The sequence below is a fragment of the Moschus berezovskii genome, chromosome 22 (genome assembly GCF_049115385.1).
Source record: "Moschus berezovskii isolate FMDL1 chromosome 22, NW_MosBer_1.0, whole genome shotgun sequence".
NCBI lineage: Eukaryota > Metazoa > Chordata > Mammalia > Artiodactyla > Moschidae > Moschus > Moschus berezovskii.
Window position 1 is genome coordinate 38511842 of NC_142481.1, and position 21699 is coordinate 38533540.

At 54.4% G+C, this 21699-nt stretch overlaps 1 protein-coding gene across 3 annotated transcripts in view; it reads right to left on the reverse strand.

The window, feature by feature from the left end:
- SLC12A3 (solute carrier family 12 member 3) overlaps positions 1-21699 on the reverse strand; it is a 39827-nt gene that overhangs the window by 10586 nt on the left and 7542 nt on the right. The window contains exons 9-23 of one of the 3 annotated variants that reach the window (XM_088830050.1): positions 18066-18150; positions 16968-17122; positions 16597-16704; positions 16044-16167; positions 14360-14461; positions 13299-13454; positions 12545-12644; positions 11096-11207; positions 10419-10559; positions 9285-9391; positions 7408-7490; positions 6314-6361; positions 5743-5844; positions 4370-4481; positions 1620-1706 (exon numbers count right to left, since the gene is read on the reverse strand). In XM_088830050.1, the coding sequence (XP_088686176.1) occupies positions 1620-1706; positions 4370-4481; positions 5743-5844; positions 6314-6361; positions 7408-7490; positions 9285-9391; positions 10419-10559; positions 11096-11207; positions 12545-12644; positions 13299-13454; positions 14360-14461; positions 16044-16167; positions 16597-16704; positions 16968-17122; positions 18066-18150 (1622 nt within the window). Of the gene's footprint in view, positions 1-1619; positions 1707-4369; positions 4482-5742; positions 5905-6283; positions 6362-7407; positions 7491-9284; positions 9392-10418; positions 10560-11095; positions 11208-12544; positions 12645-13298; positions 13455-14359; positions 14462-16043; positions 16168-16596; positions 16705-16967; positions 17123-18065; positions 18151-21699 lie in introns of all 3 variants that reach the window. The other 2 variants (XM_088830049.1, XM_088830048.1) reach the window with 2 other exon arrangements.

The window sequence follows — 21699 nt, forward strand, 5'->3', positions numbered from 1 at the left end:
CTTCAAAATAATATTTATTTATTTGGCTATACCGGGTCTTAGTGGCAGCACGAGGGGTTTTCAGTTGTGGCCTGGGGGCTCTTATTTGCGGCATGCAGGATCTAGTGCCCTGACCAGGGATTGACCCCAGACCCCCTGCACTGAGAGCTCGGAGTCTTAGCCACTGGCCCACTGGGGAAGCCCCCTTTCTTTTCTTCTCAATGTCCTTCCTTCTCCAGGTAAACAGGGCTACAGAGGTCAGGAAGGACCTTACTTTACTGAGAGACAGAGTCCTGGAAAACCTCACTTGGACAGATTTACATAACGCAAGCCTATCGTAAATGTCTTCTTTTAAGGATATGCAACTGAATCATTAGGAAAGTAACTTATTCCTTCTGGCCCCACGATGGAGCCCCGCTACAAATTCACACAGGAGTTGGCGTCAAGTCTGCCTACTTGCCATTGCATGGGTGAGCAGGGGAGCGGCTGCCCAGACCATTCAACATCTTCCACTCCCCAATGCCACTGAGTTAATATATCATCAGGGGCTGCAGCTGCCATGCTTCTGCTTCAGGGCCTGGGGAACTTCCGCCCCGTTGGCTCCAATGCCCCTCAGCCCCACGGAGGGGACGTGCCTCTGCTGTGGCCTCTGCACAAGGAGCATCCTTCCAGTGGTATATTTCAGGGCATATGATCCTGCCACTCCTGGCCATGGCCAACTGGACTAACGGTGGCCAAGAAATAGACTTTCCGGTGACTTTTACCTCGGCTTGGCAGGAAGCAATGAGCTGGGCTGGTCACAGTCCCTTTTTCAGACACTTGATTTAAGCAGTGTCCGGAGAAGGAAGGAAGCAGTCGGTAGCAGAGTTAGTACTATAGGAAAGGTAGAGGTACAGAGAGCTCAGAGGCTACAAGCAGACAGAAGCCACAGATCCAGCCTCGACTGATCATTGACTCTGGGCGGGGTGCCCTGTTAAGCAGGTTACATGGATCGTCTGAGACTGTGGTTCTCAAAGTGAGGTGCCTGCATCAGCACGGGAGAGCTTGTTAGAAGCGCACATTTTCTGGCCTCACCCCAGACCTAGTGACTCAGAATCTTGGGGCTGGGCCTCCCAAGTTGGGTGTTCACAAACCCTCCAGGTGATGTTGTTGTTTGAGAACCAGTCCTTTATGAAAACAATACAGGGGTTGGAGAAAATTTAAAAATCAGAGTAGATAGAATCAGCCTTTCGTGAGCAGCCAGCAGCCTGAGCTTGAGAAGTATGAAGCTGGAGACTTGCTCAACCCCAGGGTGTGCAGGGTGGGTGGAAGGTCCCTGGCAGATCAAACACCAGCTCTGCTCTAGGGACAGAACAGCCATGCAGAGCTTCAAAAACACCTGGTCTGTGAAAAGCATGAATGGGAACTTTCACTGACCTTCAGCCCAAGTGTGTTTCTGGCAAAGACCACAACTCTGATATGCAAAGGACCACGGGGCAAGGGAAAAAACTCAAACAAAAATTAACGGCTACAAATTCAATCCTTCCTCTTTCTTTCCATGAGCCCAGTGTAGGCGGGGGCAGGTGAACCAGGTTGCCCTTGGTTCACCAAAGAGAAAGGGCCAACCCTTCTCCCTGGAACCCCCAACACAGAAAACTCACTGCTCGGCCCGTGGCTTCTGGTTGATGTCGGGAAGGACATGAACTTCGTGGAATCCCAACCGAAACTTGCTCAGCAGAGAAATGATCCTGGAAGACAGAGGTGGTTTTTTTTTTTAATGCATTCGTTTCTTCAGAGAGTTTTCATTGAGCACTTGTGGAAGATGTGTATGTTAGTTGCTCAGTCGTGTTTGACTCTTTGTGACCCCATGGATTGTAGCCCACCAGGCTTCATGGGATTCTCTCAGCAAGCATACTGGGGTGGGTAGCCATTTCCTTTTCTAGGGCATCTTCCCGACCCAGGGATTGAACCTGGGTCTCCTGCATTGCAGGCAGATGCTTTATCATGTGAGTCACCAGGGAAGATACAGCAGTGAACAAAACAATCTCTGCCCTCGGGGATTTCACATGCTAACCTGTGAGGGAGGCAGACAATAAGTGAATATTGATAAAGCAGGTCAGATGAGGACGAATGACAGGAGAAAGGAATTGTCCTAAGTCTCGGGTGGCCAACTCTGGGCTAGAGCGCCTCACATTCTAATGTCTGCGCACCTGCTGGGGAGCTTGTTATAATGCAAGTTCTGATCCAGGTGGCCTGGGTTGGGACCTGGGATTCTGCATTTCCTTTTTTTTTAATCTTTAAGATTTATTTATTTACTTTTGGCTGAGCTGGGTCTTCGTTGCTGCATGTGGGATCTTTCTGGACCAGGGATCAAACCCGTGGCCCCTGCATTGGCAAGTGGATTCCTAACCACTGAACCACCAGGGAAGCCTGGGATTCTGCATTTCTAAGAAGCTCCCAGGTGATGTGAGACTGCTGGCCACACTTTGAGAAACAAGGGTGTAAGGAATGGGAGGTGAACAGCAGGAAATTCCTCAGGATGGCTGAGGGAGCAGGTAACACATATGAGCTGAGTGTAGAACCAGGAGTGGCAAGCCAGATAGCCCTGACTTTGCATCCACAAGGAGGAAACAGCAACTGTGGTTTGAAGCAGTCAGGGAGGGCTTCATGGAGGTGGCGATCTGGCTGGAGGGTGAATGGTGGGTAGACTGTTAGAGACTGAAAAGGGTAGATAAGGGAGTTCACACCGGAACCACACAGGAGGCTTCTGAACAGTACTCGTGCTTTGGCCCTACCTGCCCATTGCAGACACCAGAATCCCTGGGCAGGACACAGCGTCGGTGGTGCCTCAGGACTAGCTGGTGGGGAGCGAGCACTCCAGGAGGAGAGTCCAAATAAGCGAAGACATGCGGGTGCAGGGGATGGGGTGGGAGCAGCGAGGGGCTGCCTGGGACAGTGTGGAGCATGCCAGGGCACAAAACGGAGACGAACTGCCATTGCTGGTCCCAGAACTTGGGAGTGAACTTAGGAAAGCAGAGCTGTGGGCAGCCCAGGGGTGGGCTGGGGTCACAAGGAAGGCAGAGGACTTGGGCTGGTCCAGAGTCAGCCGGGAGGAGAGGAGACTTCATAACCTTTGCTTGCAAGACATCCTGTGACCCCACAGCGCCACGGCCTCAATCTGAACCAATGCTCCCTGAGCCCAGCTTTGAGTGGGAGCTGGAACAGGAAGCCAAGAGGGCAAAGCAGCCTTTGAGGTGTGTTTACCTTCTGGAGAGGGGCACAGAGCAGATGCTGCGTTTCCCGGGCAACGTTCTCCTCCGCATTGAGGAGAAGGGCCCTTCAGTGGAGAAGCTCTCAACGGGGATAAGGGCAATGAGATGGGGTTGCTGGTCACCCTTAACTCATGCAGCAGGGGTCATGGGGATGTATGAGGTCCTGGCATAGGACTAGGGTGGCACAGGCCACGGAGTACTGCCCCTGGGGTGTCACAGCAGGCACTCAAGGCTGTGCGGGGTTTTCTCTCTGGCTAATTAACTGCACAATTTGGGGCAAGCCACCCACCCCATCCTCCCCAGCCTGCCCACACCCTCCAGCAGTCCTCGGTCCTATGGCCTTCGACCTCACTTGACCTTGCTCTAAAGCAACAGGGGCCTGAATCTGGCCCACGGGTGCCACCTGCCCGACTCCTGCCACCCCCACACCTGTGTACATGCCTTACTGTTTACTTCCGTCTCATCTTAAGTCAACTCACATTCTCACTTGGATACGTCTTGAAAGGAAATGGCTTCACAATTTAATCAGCAAATCAGCAACTCTTGCCAGAAAGATGAGGCCAATAAAACCAGTAAACCAAAATCACTCAGTTCTGGCGGATGCCATCACGTGCCAAGCACTTGAACCAGGCCGACCTCCTCTTGTTTAGACAGAGAATCAGCCATGGAGTTGGAAAATGGAGTCCCTTCTCACCAAGAGATTCTGGGGTATTTGCTGCCCTTCATCCTGGCCACTGATGTCACCTCTGCTCTCACCAGGGGTGGCACCCCAAGCTTGGGAGTTGGGGGGTGTGGGGGGGTGGGGTGGGGAGTGGGGGATGTTGCCCTGAAGGATTCTAAGCTCCACCCCCATTTCTGAGGGGCAGGGCCTTCTCCATCCTTCATTTCTCCACAAATCTCCTGGAGATTTGTGGATTTAAAATTTACCAGCCTTCCCTGCCATGGCCAGGACTAGGACATGCGTATCTTATTAAAGGGGACAGGACACCAAAACCACTTCTGAAGTGGAGGGAAACCTGCTCCTATCCTGAACTCTGTCACCGCTGCTGTGACCCAAGACCCCCAAGGGGTGGAATGGGGAGTAGGGTAAGGTGGGGGCAGGCAGGGGTAGCCCTGGATGGTCGGCGCTCCCCACTTACGCCTTTCTCTCCTGGTCCATCCTGTTGATCTGGCCCCCCACGAACACGCGGATCCTGCATTTGCTCCATCTCTTCTTGCGGCCGAGGAGATAGGGGATGAGGAGGGTGAGGCCTGGCAAGGAGGGTGCCATGAGTTAAGAGAAAGATGCTCTCAGGATACAGCCTTCTCTGGGTCCCGCCTGCTCTGCCTCTAGCAAACCCCATCCTTTCTCTTGGCCTCAGCACACTCATCTCTATAAGGAGTTTGCCAGGTGAAACCAGGGCGAGACATGGGCTCTGTGGGCTGGGGTTTATTTGAATGGCATGATGCTTTTATTTATTTTTTAAAAACCTGGGGGACTTCCCTCGTGGCTCAGTGGTAAAGGATCTGCCTGCCAACGCAGGAAACATGAGTTTGATCCCTGATCCAGGAAGATCCCACAGGCCTTGGAGCAACAAAGCCCGTGTGCCACAACTATTGAGCCTGTGCTCTAAGCCCGGGAGCTTCACTACTGAGCTTGCACACCCTAGAGCCGGTGCTCCGCAACAAGAGAAGCCACCACAATGAGAAGCCTGCTCACCACAACTAGAGAAAAACCCACGCAGCAACAAAGACCCAGCATAGCCAAAAATAAAAACAAATTGAAAAACTTTAGTTTGGCCTTTCAGGATCTTATTTCCCAGAATCAGGGATCCAACCTGCACCCCCTGAAGTGGAAGCGTCCACCAGGGAATTCCCATGCACAAGGCTTTTAAATACATGAGCTGGCATTTGGAGGGGGTGGATTTCACAGGCAAATCTAGATCGCTATCATTTATCACCGTATGATCCACACATGACTTCTCCACTCCGTGCCTCAGTTTCCTTATTTGTAAAGGGAGTTAATAATCATTTTCACCTGGGGACTGCATTAGGTTAACCTATGCAAACCCTTGGTGTCAAGAATATAGTAAATGCTCAGAATATCTTCTCTGTATCTAGGACTCTATCAAGGGTGGGAACAATAAAGCTGAGAGTCACAAGAAAAACGAGAGAGTGTTTTTCTTTGGTAAGTGACGAATATGTCTACAGCTTTGCTGCGCTCCGGCTCATCTCTCCCACTTACGTCATCTTGCCCGTGACCCTGACGGCCTGTCCAGTCTGAAGGTCCCTCCTCACGCTGACCTCACCTGCTCCTTTAAGTCCCTCATTTTACAGCTGAAAACAGAGGGCCACAAGAGGGACCTGCCCAGGCTCTCGAGAGCCCAGTGGTGGGCCCAGGGGCCCCATTCTTCTTAGCTGGGTCCCAAGGTCCCACCGGTGGCCTTGTCGTCAGCATCCAGCAAGGGAGGCTGAGAGAGGAGGTCATGGAAGGGAGACAGCCAGGGGAGAGCTGGCATCCTGGGGCACTGACCTCCGTCGTCGAAGAGCCAGTAGATGTCAATGGTCTTCTTGCCCTGTTCCGACTGGAAGACTGTGCTGGCCTGCTCCTCCTGCACCAGGGCCTCAGGGTCCACTGCAGGAGCAGAGGGGCAGGTCACAGCGGTGCAGAGCACATGGGAATGCCTGAGTCTGTCTTGGAGCACAGCATGGGCTTGCGCACATGGTGGCCAGAAGCCCTTGCTGTGCGTGTGCGCTAGGGACCGGCCGGAGCACCACCGACGGGCCCTCCTATGGGAGACTCCCAGGGGCCCTTGGAGGCGCAGGACTTGAGCCCCAGAGCCTGATGGGGTTCCACGATGCCTGGACCCTGAATTCCCCAGCAGGGCTGGCAATCTTTATCTTGCCCCCAGCCCCACTGCCCTACCAACTCCCTGTGACCCAGTCCTAGGGGTCTCAGGTCACCGTCACAAACAAAAGCCTCCTGCCCTTGGCCAAGTTCCCCCGTGGCCCATCACTCAGTGACCCCAGGGTGAGAGTTCCCTGTGCCTCTGAGCTGGGGTGGGGGGACTGACCTGTGCCAGAGATAGACAGCTGGGCCCCGCCAGCCCTGGCTTCCTTACTGTCCTCTGCTGGATCAAACACAGGGTTAACTGAAAAAGAGGGGGAGCTTTGTTCCCAGGCTTCTCTGCCCTCTTACCCTGGGGGAAGGTCCTGACTCCACAGCTTCCACTGAGCTGGTCTCTGCCTCCCTGCACGCTCCATGCACCCCCCCACCAGCTTCCTGTCTGCTCAAACAAGCCATGCTCCTTCCCACCAGGCCTCAGTGGTGGGTGGGTGGCCCCAGAGACAAGTGCCCTCTTTCCCCAGCCCCTCAAAAATAAGCCCCCTCCTCAGAGAGACCCTCTTGCCCACATACCCCACCCCCTGTGTGGGCCTCCTCAGGACACCTCATGAGCTGTCATTGCCTGCAATGAGTCCTGGGTCTACCACATTTCCCCAGAATGTCAGCTCCTCCAGGGCAGACTTGGTTTTGTTCCCTGCTGCACGTCCAGAGCCTACAGCCACCTCAGTCAGGAGTGTGGCTGCTGCTCTGCAAATTCTGGCTGTGTAAATATTCACTGAACTACCAGCTGCCAGGCACGCCCTCAGCCCATCGGTGACCTGGGTGAATAAGACCCAGGCTGGCCTGCAGCCTCTGCTCCTCTCATCATTGCAACATCCACCCTCATTTGTCTTCATGTGTTATTTCTATCTCACTTCTAAAAACAACTAATTCAGATCTGTTTACATGTGAACTTCACTGTAGTGCGTTTCCCTACTCTGTGCCCCAGCCTTCATGGCCTTTCGTGCTCTGGAGTCTTCACGTGGCTCTTCTCCCCGTCTTTTTCTCGCTCCTGTCTTCGTCCCTCTTTATCCCTTCTGGTTATGAAAGCTCTCATGGTGATTCGGGGAGCCATGGTCCAGTCAAGCAAGGCCTTGAACTAGTCACATCCCCTTTCAGGACCTCAGTTTCTCCACTTAGAAATCTGATGATTTCCATCAAAAACTGACCTTCTAGGAGCCTGTGACCTTTTATTCCTTACTAATTTCCCCCTGTCTTCCCTGAACCACTTGGAATCAAAAAATGGGTTCTAGAACTTCCTGGGATCCTGTTCTGTCTTTGACAGGGGCATCAAGAAAGGGGAGGGGTACTCACTGTGTGCCTGCATCACCTCTGAGATGTTGAGGCCCTCACGCATCCTCATGACACAGACACCGTAGTTGAAATCAAAAGCGTCGCTGGAGAGAAAGGTCATGGGGTCAACCTGCTCTCGGCCCCGCCCCCAGCCCCCAGCCCCCAGGAGGCCAGTCTAGAGTTGACCCTGCTTGCCACCACACCCTTCTCCTCTCTGGGCTTCAGTCTCCCATGTGTCCAGGACTGGAGAGGTGGCCAGGACCCCTCTAGCTCTCCTGTCTGAGGCACCATGGATCCCGCAGACCCTCTTGGGGGAAACTGAGTCAGGCCAACCTCGGAACCGGCCCTGTCCTTCTGATTGCTATTGTTCAGTTGCTAACCAGTGCCCGACTCTCAACCCCATGGACTAGACTGCTGCACGCCAGGCTTCCCTGTCCTTCACTGTCTCCTGGAGTTCACTCAAACTCGTGTCTACTGAGTCAGTGATGCCATCCAGCCATCTCATCCTCTGTCGTCCCCTTCTCTTCCTGCCTTCTATCTTTCCCAGAATCAGGGTCTTTTCTAATGAGTCAGTTCTTCGCATCAGATGGCCAAAGTATTAGAGTTTCAGCTTCAGCATCAGTCCTTCCAATGAATATTCGGAGTTGATTTCCTTTAGGATTGACTGGTTTGATCTCCTTGCAGTCCAAGGGACTCTCAAGAGTCTTCTCCAGCACCACAGTTTGAAAGCATCACACGTGGCTAATCTTCACAACTCTACCGACAGAGGTGGGGATGGGAATTGCTACCCCCATTTAACAGATGCAAAATCTAAGTTTTAGGGAGTATCTTGTCTATGATCACACTCTAAGGAAGTGGCCAGTTCAAATCAGAATTAAATAGCTGAAGCTGGACATGCACACAGGAATGGCCTCACTCATGAAGACAGCAAGGGGCTGTCTGTATGGTATGTCTGGAAGACTCCCACCCCACAAGTATATTAACTGCCTGGTTGACATGGTGCCCAAGAGCACACCATCAGGGTTAATCTACTAGGCTAAGCATTGCCCTCTTCTGAACTCTAATCACAAATCTCTGGGACGGGGCCCTTTAGGCTTCAGCAGTTTGGAGTTTTGGCATATTGAAGCTGGGGGTTCCTACAGAGCAGGTATGCACTGCTTCCTGTTGTAATTTTCCTAGAGGCAGTGAGACGCACTGCTCAGTTATACAGCTGGTTCACAGCAGACCTGGAAGCCAGGCCAAGGTCCCCAACATTCAGCCTCATATTTGTTAAATGCTCCAGCACCCTGCCTCTCTATACCCCATCAAGGCAGAAAAGCAGCTCAGGCAGGCATTTTCTGGACTTTGCACGGCAAGAAATGAAAGAGAAAGGGCTTGGAGTAAACCCTGAAATCCCCAGGGAGTTTATCCCCTGGTTCCATTCCCCAGTTTGTCGCCTCCTCGGAGGCCTGGTTTCAGTGGTACCACCTCACAGCTTGAGAGCTGGGCATTTGCAGGTCTTCTGCAGCCCTCAGGTAAGCACAAAAACTCACATTTTCGACTTCTCTGAAAAACTAGAAGATCTGGCAGCACTGGGTCATCATTTCCACCTGGGTGCGATTAGCTGGAGCCGGGAACACCTGTTCTCTTCAGTTTGCCACAGTCCCCACCATTCCCTAATGCCCCACACCTGGCCCACTTCACTAGTTATTTGCCTGTTCTCTGCCAATCTGGGTGTCTATGACTCACAGGGCAGAGGGGGGAACCCTCAGTCTGTCTTTTTCTTCCTCAGCTTTGAACCACTGGACTCAGCTTCTTACAGTGTCCACTGCTTCCCCTCTACTTCCCAAGGCCCAGGAAACGCCAAAGGCCCAAATCAAGAGACCTCAGGCCCTGCCCCGCCTGGTAACCCCACTCACTGCAGGATGCCAATGTAGTCTTCCACCGTGGCTGGGTGAGCCGACTGCCAGTTCTTCTTGAACCCAACCACCAGAATGTTGGGCTTCATCCTCCCGAGACCTGCAGCCTGCCAGGGGGTGGGGATGAGGTGACGGGTCAGGCCTCTGTTCTGTGACTAGGGTGGAGCTTGGTCTCAGCCCAGTTTCCCACTTTGCCATGGGGTGGGGGCTCAGGAGAGCCCCCAGTTCAAGAACTTCCCCAGTTTAAGGTCCTGGCTGCCTGTATACACCCATGAGAAAGGTGAAGCTATAGCCAGAGTTATTCCCTGAGGCCTCTGCAAGCAGGGCTAACGGCTGGACTGTCCCGTTAGTCTGGATTACCCCAGCTACTGTTTCTTTATGGAATTATTTCCTATAACAGAGGACTAGAATTTGGATGTCAAGCTTGGAGTATTCCTGGGTCACCTAATCCGTACATCTTTTATAGTTCTCTTTTTTTAATGTTAAAATTAAAAAAAAATTTTTTTTCGGTAAAGTTTACATTACATAAAATCAACCATTTAAAAGTGTATAATTCAGTGGCATTTAATATTTAAAATATCACACAATCATAACTTCTACCTCTGCTCCAAGTAGTTTTATAATCCCAATAAGAGACCTTGTATGCTCTTTTTTAATTTTGAGAAATATTGGAAACTATTGAAAAGGAGTCCCCTATGTTGACTAAGAATTAACAACTGTTATTTTATCCATGCATCCCACTTTACAAATAAGAAAACTGAGCAATAAAATGAATTGCCTGGTGGAATGTTCTAAAACTTGACCCAAGTGGTGGTTTCATAGCACTGAGTGCTGTCTGCATTTGTAAACATATACCAAACTCTACACTATTTCACTTTGCTGTCTGTAGATTATATCATTAAAAAGTCCCCAAACCACAAAATGTGTCATCAGCTCCCCCCCGGTCTCCAAGGCAATGTCCCTGGGGTCCTGGGCACTTGGAGAAAGTGCCCTGAATCAGCACACCCAGAGAGGGGAAGAAAGGTGGGACTCACATTGCAGCAAAAAAGGCTTCAACTAGCCTACCAGGGCATCCCACTTCCAGGTTGTAACAGCAAGTAGTAAGGCCTGTGGGGAAGCCCCAGGCCTGCCCACCTGCATGAGAACCTGGACACCACTTCGGAGGTCCTCGGCGAGGACATCGGAGTAGAAGGCCTTGATCTTCCTCTTGTTCAGCCACTTGGTGTGCCCGCTGGCGATGAGCCGGAGCTCAGGCATCCTCTGTCTGCGGGGGCCCTGTGGGTGGCAGGGACACATGACCTCAGGGGTGGTCTTTACCCTCTGACCTGAGACACAGCTCCTCTCTTGCCCTGGAGGTTGCTCCCTGGGCTCACTGCTGGTTTCCTTTATGGAATTAGGGGAAAGAAAAGAGGAGGAGGAGGGCTTCCCTGGTGGCTCAGCTGGTAAAGAATCCTCCCACAGCGCGGGAGACCTGGGTTGGGAAGATCCCTGGAGAAGGGGAAGGCTACCCACTCCAGTATTCCAGCCTGAAGAATATAGTCCATGGGGTCGACTGAGCGGCTTTCGCTTTTTCACTAGGGAGGGGAAGGCTAGGAGGAAGATGGAGGGAGCAGGTGAGAGGTGGGGGGGGGGGCGGCGGGGAGGGAGAAGCCAGTGAGAGGGGCAGGGAAGGGGAGAGAATCTGCCCAGGCTCCACAGCCCCTCCTCCGGCCCCTCCCTCACCCCAGCCCACTCCCACCCTCGGGGTTGGACCCGATGCCCAGAGGCTTCTCCAGGAATGCAGCCCCGCCCTCCCCGCAGGGGACACTCACCGTGAGCACGTGGCCACAGATCATCAGGCTGAGGTTCCGGGTGAAGGTGCCCACGAAGTCCACCAGGGCCGGGCGGAAGTTGGGTGGCCCCGTGAGCACCAGGCACTGGGGGCTGAGGATGGGAAGGGAAAAGAGCTATTAGGACAGAGTTTGGGGTGCAAATGCCAAATAGAGCTGCTCCAGGAGCTGCCCCAGCTCTAGGACTCCCTTCCTAGACAGGGGAACCACCCCGTGGTCCTCCCGTCTGTGACTCCTTTCCAGCTCTCTCTGTGGCCAGCCACCACACTGGGTGTCCCTTGTCTCTCCTGCTGCTCCACCTAGAGCCCCTCTACCCAGCACAGCATGGTGTGAGCAGAATCAAGACTGCGAGTGGGGAGGTCCCTCACTTACGAGATCACTGCGTTACTGGGTAGAAGAGGCAGCCAAGGCTCACAGTCAAGGGTCACTACCAGACTCAGTTGGAACCAGACAAAACTGGCCACTCACCAGCTGTGTGAGTTGGGGCCAGTTACTTAACCTCTGCTTGCCTCAGTGTTCTCCTCTGTGAATGGGGTTAGCAGTTTCATATACCTCAGAGGGTTGTGCCAACGCTTTGTAAGTCACCTTGCACAGGATTGACACCTAGACACGTCCAATTATTAACATTGTGATCTGTTGGGAAAGGGATCCTGGAGGCACAATTTTCCTCACTTAGGAGGGGAATCAGCTTCGAAGAGTACTTGGGAGAGGCTCAGCACGTCAGCCTCATGAATTATAACATCAGAGCACCCTTACGAACACAGGTGGCCCTTAGTATCTGTAGGTTCTACATCTGCAGGTTCAACCAAGTGTGGCGGGGACTTCCCTGGCAGTCCAGTGGCTAAGACTCTGCACTCCTAATGCAGGGGACCGGGGTCCACCCCCGGTTGAGGAACTAGATACCACATGCTGCCACTAAAGATTCAGCTCACTGTAACAAAGATCAAAGATCCCACGTGCTGCAGATAAGACCCAGCATGACCAAATAAATATTCAAAAAAAAAATCAAGCATGGAGATTGAATCTGGATGTGGGACTGTGGATAGCAAGGGCCAAATGTACTAGGCTTTTCACATAAGGGACTTCAGCATCTGAGCATATTGGTATCTGGGCAGGGGATAGGGAGGTGGGGCTGGATCCAGTCCCCGGTGGGCACAGAGGGATGTCTGTTGTCTGTGTTTGTATCGCCCAGAGCATATTCCACTGTGGAAACTTAGGTACAGAGAGGCCACTAGACTTGCTTGGGCCCCACTGGGCAGTGTCTACTCTGGTCTCCTGACTGCTGGGCGATGCCCCCCCACCCTGCTCCCTCTCCGAGAAGGGGCTGTGCCCATCCTGGGTCTGCTGGTCAGGAGTCAGGTCTTGGCTGGGGGTCTCCAGAGCAGGGTCAGGGCCAGCCCTGCACCCCAGGCACCCCGGGGCTGTGCTCACCGGTAGTTCTTGATGTGGTCCTCCACCTCGTTGAGACCCACAGAGTAGCTCAGGGCCAGGTTGTAGGAGCCCGCCTGTACCGAGGAGCCCCAGTTCACCTCTGAGGTTAGAAGTCACGGGAGAAACCAGACATTAAGTACAAGGGAGGGAAGGTTGACCTTTAGGAACAAAACACCCACGGGAGCAGTAGACAGCCTGTAGTTCTGTTCCTAACCTTTGCACTTACAATATAGCTACACACTCAAACATTATACATTACATCAAGCTATTGAACTCTACAAACTAGTCACCTCCTTTGACAAACAGGCCTTCACAATGACCTGGAAGGCCAAGTTCAACGTGAGAGTTCTAGGCTTTCCTGGAGTTCTTTATCTCACCCCGAGAGTGCTCCTGGGATCCTTGCCTGCCTGCATGTAGACACCCCTGCCCCTGCATCCAGGCTCTGACTGCCTGCCTTTCTACCAGGCAGCCCCTGGTCTGGCACATACACCTGTAGGCCGGCCACTCTCTGGAGGTTGGACCTTAGCAGGCAATTCCAGGTCCTGGGTATCCGGCAGGGGGTGGTCCAGAAGTAGAGGTGTGGGCTCTGAGTGGGCACACTCCCTGGGGGCTCCTCACCTCGTGGGGAGGGACGAGGCTGGAGGACCAGAGGGAGCTCTTGGGAGCACAGAGTCTGAGACAGGCCCTCTGGCTGAGCAGACGGGCGGGCCGGCTTGGCAGCCTCAGGGCTAGAGGGGCTGCCTGAGACACACACCTGGCTTCTTGTAGATCACGTAGAGCAGGAGGAAGAGGACCACGCCGATGGCGATGAGGGCTGCCCACCAGGTGAGAAGGAACATGATGACCACGGAGATGATTGCCCCAAACAGTGCTGCCCACTTGCTGTAGTATCGGAACGAAGGTCTCCACCCTGGTTGGGGGCACAGGGCATGGGGGTACACTCAACACTCTGGAGTCTCCCTCTGAGCCAGCACAGCTGGGCAGGGTCAGGGTGGCAATGCCCACAGTGCCCAGAGCCGGGATCCCAGCCTTTGCCCAGCCATTCTGTTTCCTGGGGTTGGGCTTGGAAACACTGATAGGGCCACACGCCTGCCTTGGTTGGCATCCCCCCATGTGAACAGGCTGTACCAAAGGACAGGCATCCAGCTCTGGCCAAATACGGCCACAGGACATCCAGCGTCAGCAACAGTGCTGGCTTCCGGGGCTCGCACAGAGCCGAGCGGGTGAATGGAGGGGAAGGAGTTGATTCTGCATGGCCCAAACCTGCAGCTGTGCCAGGGCCACCGCTAGTGGCAGCCACCCCACGGCACAACCCCAAGGCACTGCGGTCCACAGTCTAGGGAAAAGGTGGCTCAGGGACCAGCCTATCCGCAGTTTGGGGCCAATTGGAAAAAGTCTTCCTGGAAGACTCTTTGCTGCCATCTGCCAGAAAGCATACATAATAAACATATAAATCTATGATGTCATGAGTGGCGCCCCCTGGAGGTGGGCAAGTGCAACCTGCAGCCACTCTGTGACTGGTGATTTTCTTCCCTCTCTGGGGAATCAGGTTCCTGACTCCCTTAAATCTGGGGGAGGAAGGCACGAGAAAAGTCTCTGCACACTGTAAACAGTGTATGAATCCATATAGAGTGTACATTGTAAGTGCCTGATAAAGGATAGATGTTATTTATTATTATTGGAATGTCACCTTTAATTGACTTCAGTTTGACAGGTGACCTTGGTCTGCCGACCTGCATCCATGTCTTCCACGCCCCCTCTCCATACCCCAGCCCCAAGTGTCACTTCCCACCGAGAGATGAGGGCCTTGCTTACCAGGAGAATTGGTGATGGAGGCGTGGAAGCAGCTGAAGTTGATGAGGGCGTAGGAACACAGGAAGAAGTTGGAGATGATGGGGGCGATGGTGTTGAGCTCAGCTTCAGGGACCCAAGGGAGAGAGGAGACAGCCTGTTGGGCAGCTCCATCACAGAGTCCCCAGAACCCTCCCTCTCAGGGTAAGGGAACATCAGACGGGCCACCGAGGCTCAGTGAGTCTCAGCTTTCTCGTCTGTGAAAAGGGCCATCATTTTGTGAATCTCAAAGCCCATTGTTTCATAAGCTGTAAAGTGTCAGCTCTGTGGAGGATGAAGAGGAAAGTGAGGGTAGATCCTGTCAGGCTACAGGATGACCCAGGACAGTGACTGTTACTTCTTCTGTGACCGCAAATTGTAATAAGAAATACATCTTACAATGCGACCCAAGACACATGCCATCTGTTATCTGGAACCTTGAGACCATATCACAGCTCCATCCACAGTGGAAGCCTGCTCTAAAGAACTGACTCCTGCCCTTCCCTGTCTCGCGAGCCCCCTGCCCTGGCACCCCAGCACACTTCTGCACATGAATCCTTGTCTCGGGGCCTGCTTCTGCACAATCCCCAAACAAGACAAGCGCCTCTGTGTGCCAGGTCATCTGTACACGAGTCCGTTGAATCAGCACAAGAACCCACCCAAGGGCATCTGAGATCACTGTCCTCCGTCTGAGGTCCAGTCAGAACCACCCAGATGAAAGGACATCACATTGGAGGAGGGGGTGGACTGCAGGGTGAGCAGGAAGCATGCGGCAACATCCAGGGACCCCAGGCCTGACCAGCTGCTTCCACCCCCTGGGTGTGGCCCTCCCGCCTCTTCATCTGGTGTAGGACCCAGTCTGGAAAGTTTCCCTCAAGTGGAAGTGGAGCTAGACCATTAGGCTACATCTCCTGGGTTGGCAGGGCTGGCCTAAGTTGCAGGGATTCAGCTGTGGCAGGAAAGCGACCCCCAGCCAGGGAAGGTTCACCAGTCACTGACCCTGGCCCCATTCCTGCATCAGGAGGAGGGTCAGGGGTCTTCATGGCCACTGCTCTTGCTTGATCGGGTCACCTCTCTCCTAGCACTCTCTCCCAGCAAGTTCTGCCTTGTTGGCTAAGTAAATCAGAAAGTACCGGGGAGTGGGCACACATGAGTGTGTGCATATGTGAATGCGCGCGCGCGTGTGTGTGTGTGTACATACATGGTCTCTTCCTGCCTATCAGTGACACACCCTCTACACCTTGTTGCTCCCATTTTGCAGACAAAGAAACCAAGGCTCTGGGAGGTGAAGCAACTTCTCCAAGGTCACGCACCTGGCACATGGCAAAGCCAGGATAGAGGTCAATCTAGCTAACTGATTAACTGGGATCTTTCTTCAAGGGCATCCCCTGTCTCGGACCCCAAGGGACCCAGTAGCTCAAGGTCTGAGAAATGAGGTTGGTGTAGCTTCTGCACCTACAGAGATAGTGACCCAGCTGCTTGTACCAGCTCCTGAGGAGCAATCAGTCGCTTGCCCTTTGCTCCCAGTGTGTCCTGGGGGCTGGTTCAGTCCTGGGGAAGGAGGGCCCAGATGCCAGCACACAGAAGGGCAGAGCCAGGGAAAGCAGGTCGGGGCCTGCCCTGTGGCCGGCCGTAGAGGTGGCGGCCCTGCGTGCCCTCGGCCACTCACCGATGATGATGAAGGCCACCGCAATGGCATAGGCCAGCAGGTAGCCGCGTACCGGCTCATTGTTCTTGCCATAGCCTTTGCCGAAGAAACCGATCAGCGGGTACAGCTGGTCCAGGCACAGGCACTGTGGGCACAGGGCGACGCGCTCAAGCCCTGGCCGGGACCTGCCCGTCCCCTCCCCTGCGGCCACCTGGACCCCAGCCCCTGCTGCTCTCTCCGTGACCTCAGCAGGGCACTTCCTGGCTTCTGTCTCTGTGAAAGTGGGGGATCTCCCGCCCTCCCCACTTCACCACGAAGACTGCAAGGGGCCTGATCACATCGGAGGGAGACTGGGAGCATGGGCTGCAGACGGGGTGCCAGACTGTGCAGGGAGGGTGCAGGATGGGAAAGGTGGGTGCTCTTCAAAGCTCAGCGCGGCAAGGGGGCTGCTTCCTACAATCCTTTGCTTTCCCAGCTCCTTTCCCTCCCATCTAGACACCAGGTCACATGACTCCTCCGGTCTCTGGAGGTCACCTGGCCTCCCAGACCCTCCTGCCCCCTCCTGCGGCCTCACCTGGAAGACTTTGGCGGCAGAGACGAGACAGGCCAGGGCAGAGGAGAGGGTGGCCCCAAAGATGCCGGCTGTGATCAGGGGCGCGAAGCCTGACACCATGCTCATAGTCTGCAGGGACATGGGGTTCGGGCCCCCGAGGTGAGGGGCTGGGCCCAGAGCCCCCACCCAGGTCACCCCAGTCCCCACAGCAAGCAGGGGCTCTGTCTGGAAGCTTCCACCTGAGCCTGCAACCCTCACTGGGGACCCAGTGCCTGCTGGGGCAGGAACTGGGCCTGGAGCCCCTATCTGAAGCTCCTTCCCCAAACCTAGAGCCATGCCCGGACCTTGTCTTCCCCAGCCCTTCCCAGCCTCCCCCCGGCCCCCTCCGGCACCTGGTAGTGGTTGAGGAGGCCGTAGCGGCAGCTGTGCCGCTGGGCACACTCGGTGAAGTTCCAGCCGTAGCCGCAGGCCAGCCCCTCGCAGGCGCCTGAGCCGGGGATCACCGTGTCATTTAGCCCCCCAGAGGCATCTCGAACCACACAGGAGCCTGGGGAGGAAGGAGCGTGTGGGGAGGTCCCCCTCCCCTCCTCCCTCCTCCCCTCCCACCCGGAAAATGCTGGTCACTTCTGCAGAGGGTGAGATGCTGCTGCTGGGCCAGCTCTTCCTTTTCTTTGTAATAATAATGATGATAACCATTTTAGCTCTATGCAGGAGCACTTTCGACGTGCCAGGCCCTGTGTTAAGCATGTTAAACACTCCTGGGAAGCAAGTATTTCTATTATTTTTTGTTGTTGTTGCTATTCTGTAGAGGCACAAGGAGCCTACGTGATGCAAGGTCACAGTGTCCTCCTTATAATGGAGACCTGACTCTCAGGCTCTGAGTGGCTATGACTGGGCCATGTCCCTTGGCCATCTGTGAGCAGCTCACCTCGCACAGAGGTTACTGAGAGCAAGAGTGTGTGTGAGCATCTCAGCGAGAGGTGAGTGTCAACAGCTCAGGCTGGGGTCCAAAGCCCACCTCTACCACTCAGGCTGTGTGACCTTGGGCAGGTCACTTGACCTCTCTGAGCCCTTGCTTTCTCCTCCATCACAAGGCAGAAATGACCAGTGCCTGGATGAAATGTAGTAAGGCATGTAAAGGACTGAGCCCATGGTAATAAGTCAGTTGCTAGAACCATCTTCCTCGTCCTCAGCATCACTATTTTTATTATCATTCCTCGAGTTGGAGCTTGATTTTTCCTACAGGATTTTACACCCTTGAATCTGTAAGATGAGGTTTGAAGGGATCAGAGGAGCCTTGTCTGACCCCACATCTCCACCACAAACTACCTCCCACCAGAAAGATGTTTGGGTTGCCACCACGTTGCCCCCAGAAAATAAAATTCATGGCTCCACTCCCTGGTGCTGCTATGCCCTCCTGGCCCAGCCCTCCCTGTTAGAGAGCTGGATGCACCCTGCGGCTCCTCAAGCGCTCTGGGCCGGCGGCTTACCGATGGTGGCTGAGATGACCAGGTAGGAGATGGTGGTCCAGAAAATGGCCATGAGTGTTCCCTTGGGGATGGCTACTGCAGGGTCCTGCAGGAGGGAGGGAGGGAGAGTGGGTCAGCAGCCCCTCCCAGGCCCTGCCCTTGTCAGGCTGTGGGTGGGGCCACCACCCCTGACCTTGGCCCTTCAGAGCCCCTTCCCAAGGGGCACCTAGAGATTGAGCATCCACAGAGGATGGGACAGAATGACGGTGGCAGCTGAGACCACACTCAGGGCCCTGGGAGCTGGAGGCAGGGAGAGGAACTCCTAGCAGTTCCTCTGGTCCCTGAGGACACCTGGCCAGTGCCTGCCCTGGGGGCAGTGAGGTGGAGGGCTCCTGAATCAACCTGTATGTGTGCATGAGTGCTCAGCTCTGTTTGACTCTGTGCAACCCCATGGAATTCTCCAGGCAAGAATACTGGAGTGGGTTGCCATTTCCTTCTCCAGGGGATCTTTCTGAGCCAGGGATCCAGCTCATGGCTCCCTCATCTCCTCATTGGCAGGCAGATTTCTTATGACTGAGCCACCTGGGAAGCCCCCTGAATCATCCTGCCTGCAGTCAGATTCAGGTGGTCACCGGGCAGCCTGCCTGTCCTCCCACACCTCGGCCCTTCCAGCCTCACAGCGATGCTGGTGAAACAAATCCATCCTTGTCAAGCTCTTGGACCAGGGCCCAGCTCATCAGTTGGGTTTGCGGCGTGTAATCCCCATTATGCATCAAGTGATCTGTTTGATTACATAGCCAGGAATATAGAGACCAGTCCCCAACTCCCTCCTTCCTCTCAGACAGAGAACTCTCCTGGTGCTTTCCTGGCAGTAACGGCAGACCTCCACACCCACATCATGTGCTTCACTCTTCCAGGTGCTTCTTCAAGCATAGCTTCCCGAGAGGTGGCTGGTGGGGAAACTAAGGCAGGGAGCCAGGAGGAGGGCCCAGTTTGCAGAGCCTTAAGCAGCTCGGCCCTGACACGTCAAGGTCCATAGCCTCAGGCCCACCCCCGGGGGCACTGGTTCTGGGTGGAAGGATATAAGCTGGGGGTTTTACAGAAAGTTTCTGGTCCAGGTATGCACCCCAGCCTGGAGGGGAAGGCCGTGTCAGCCCGCCTTCCCTGGGCCATTCTGCTTGCCACTCAGCTGGCAGACGCAGAAAGCATCAGAGGTGACATAACTTGGAGGGACCGTGACACTGTTCAAGTTCATGGACAAGTCAAAACAAAGCTGGCCATGGTCCAGCTCTCTGCCTCAAACACCGGGGGGCCTGAGGTGGAACTCGTGGTTACTCTGTGACGATGAGGCCCTGTGCCTGGCCCAAGGAGGAGGAACAGGTGGGATCCTGCCCACACAGGGCAGATGGTGTGCCCACCACAGGGAGGACCACAGTGCCCTGGGGAGCAAGGTGGGGAGACACTGCCAGAACCCCGAAGGGCCCCACGGTGGAGGGGACGACTGAGGTGACTCTGAAGGCGCTGGGTGAGGAGGAAGCGGGTGGCAGGCCAGAGAGTCGTGGGAGCAGAGGTGCAGAGCTGAGGGAGGCCGGAGTCTCTGGAGCATCCTAGCTCTGAGGTCTCTGCTCTGCAGCCATGGTCCAGCCAGCCCTGCCCTGAGAACCAGGAGGGCTCGCTAGATCAAGCACACAGGGTCCCTGGGCCCAAGGCCAACAGACCAGGTCAACGTCCCGTCTCACCTGTGATGGGATGAATAGTGTCTCCAAAAACTGACATTTATCTAGAACCTTAGAATAGGGCCTTATGTGGAAATAGCATCTTTGCAAATGCAATTAGTTAAGATGAGGTCATACGGGATGAGGTGGGTCCTCCGTCCAATGACTGGGTCCTTCTAAGAAGAGGAGAGACAGCAGAGACAGCAGAGGAAAGAAGGCCATGTGAGGGCAGAGACTGAGCCTGGAGGCAGGCAGCTACAAGCTGAGGAGCCCCTGGGATTGTTGGAAGCTTCTAGAAGCTGGGAAAGATTAAAGGCAGGAGGAGAAGTGATCAACAGGACGAGATGGTTGGATGGCATCCCTGACTCAATGGACATGAGTTTGAGCAAAGTCCAGGAGATGGTGAAGGACAGGGAAGCCTGGTGTGCTGCCGTCCATGGGGTCGAAAAGAGTCGGACACGACTGAACGACTGGACAACAAAAGAAGCTGGAAGAGGCAGGGAAGGAATCTTCCCTAGAGCCTTCAGAGCATGGGCTCTACAGACACCTCTGTGTGGACTTCTGGCTCCTAGAACTGTGTGAGAATAAATTTCCGCTGTCGTCAGTCACTAAGTGGGTGGCAATGCATTACAGCGCCCATGGGAAGTGAACACACTAGGCCTCCATCCCGCCCTCACATCTTGGTCTGCAATCTCAGGGCCCAGCTCACAGATGAGGAATATCTGGGTCCACGTCCTGCCTAGCTCTTGCTGGCTGTGTGCCTTGAGACCAGTCCCTCACCCTCTCTGAGACTCAGCAGCCTTCCCTCCTCACCTGTGAAACGAGAGAGTAGGCTGGCACACGGCAAGTGCACAAGCAAGCTCACCAATGTGAGCGGTTAGGTGTGAGCTGTGTGGCCACACAGCCTGGCACAGATCCCACGGCAGTCACTAGGAAGTCCCTCGTCTCGGTCCCCATCTCCCCATCAGAAAATTGACTTCATAATAATGCTTTCCTTGGCCTTAGCACAGGGTGGTTGTGAAAAGGAAACCTCCCTGGTACTGTGGTCATGAGACTGCCCGGTAAGTACTAAAGGGTTGGGGGACGTACGGGGTGATTGGAGACAATGACAACTGTCACCACCTCTGTAGGGCTCGGCTCACGTGTCACCTTCTCAGGGCTCTCCGGCCACCTTAGCCCCACCGCTAGGGCTGGGGGCCAGGGATTCCCTCCCTGCTTCTCTGCTTGATTTCTCTCCCCATCACTCAGCCGCCATCAGGCAAACTACACATTTTACTTATTTATTTGCTGATCATCTCTCCCACGAGGCAGGTGAGCTCCAAGAGGGCAGGAAGCTGTGTGTTTTGTTTACTGCTGCTTACTTACTATCGACAAGACACTGGCATCAAAGCAGGCGCTCAAAAAATACTGGTTGAATGATGAAGTTGTGACGAAGTTGAGCCTTCAGTATTCTAGAAACTTGGCATTCCGGCTCCTCTGCCCCCTGTGTGCAGGGCCCTGGGCAAGCCCCTGACCCTCTCAGAACTGGGTCTGCTCCTCTGTAACGTGGGGACAGTGATGGTAGAAGACTATGGTGGCACCAAGGATATTATTTGTAAAGAAGGAGGCACCAGGACTTCCCTGGTGGTCCAGTGGCTAAGATTCTGAGCTCCTAAAGCAGGGGGCCTGGAATTGACCCCTGGTCAGGGATCTAGATCCCACATGCCTCAACTAAGGCCTGGAACAGCCAAATAAATAAATAAAAATTTTTTTAAAGAAAAGAAGGAGGCATTGTACTGGCCACAAAATGACACTGACCTTGACAACTGGCCCTTGGCACTTCCTCTGGGCTGGGCACCATGCTAGCAGTTTATGTAAATTAGCACGCTGAACCCTTCCAGCCCTGTGAAGACATGGCCGCGTGAGTCCCATTTTACAGTTGGGGAAGCTGAGGCCCAGGG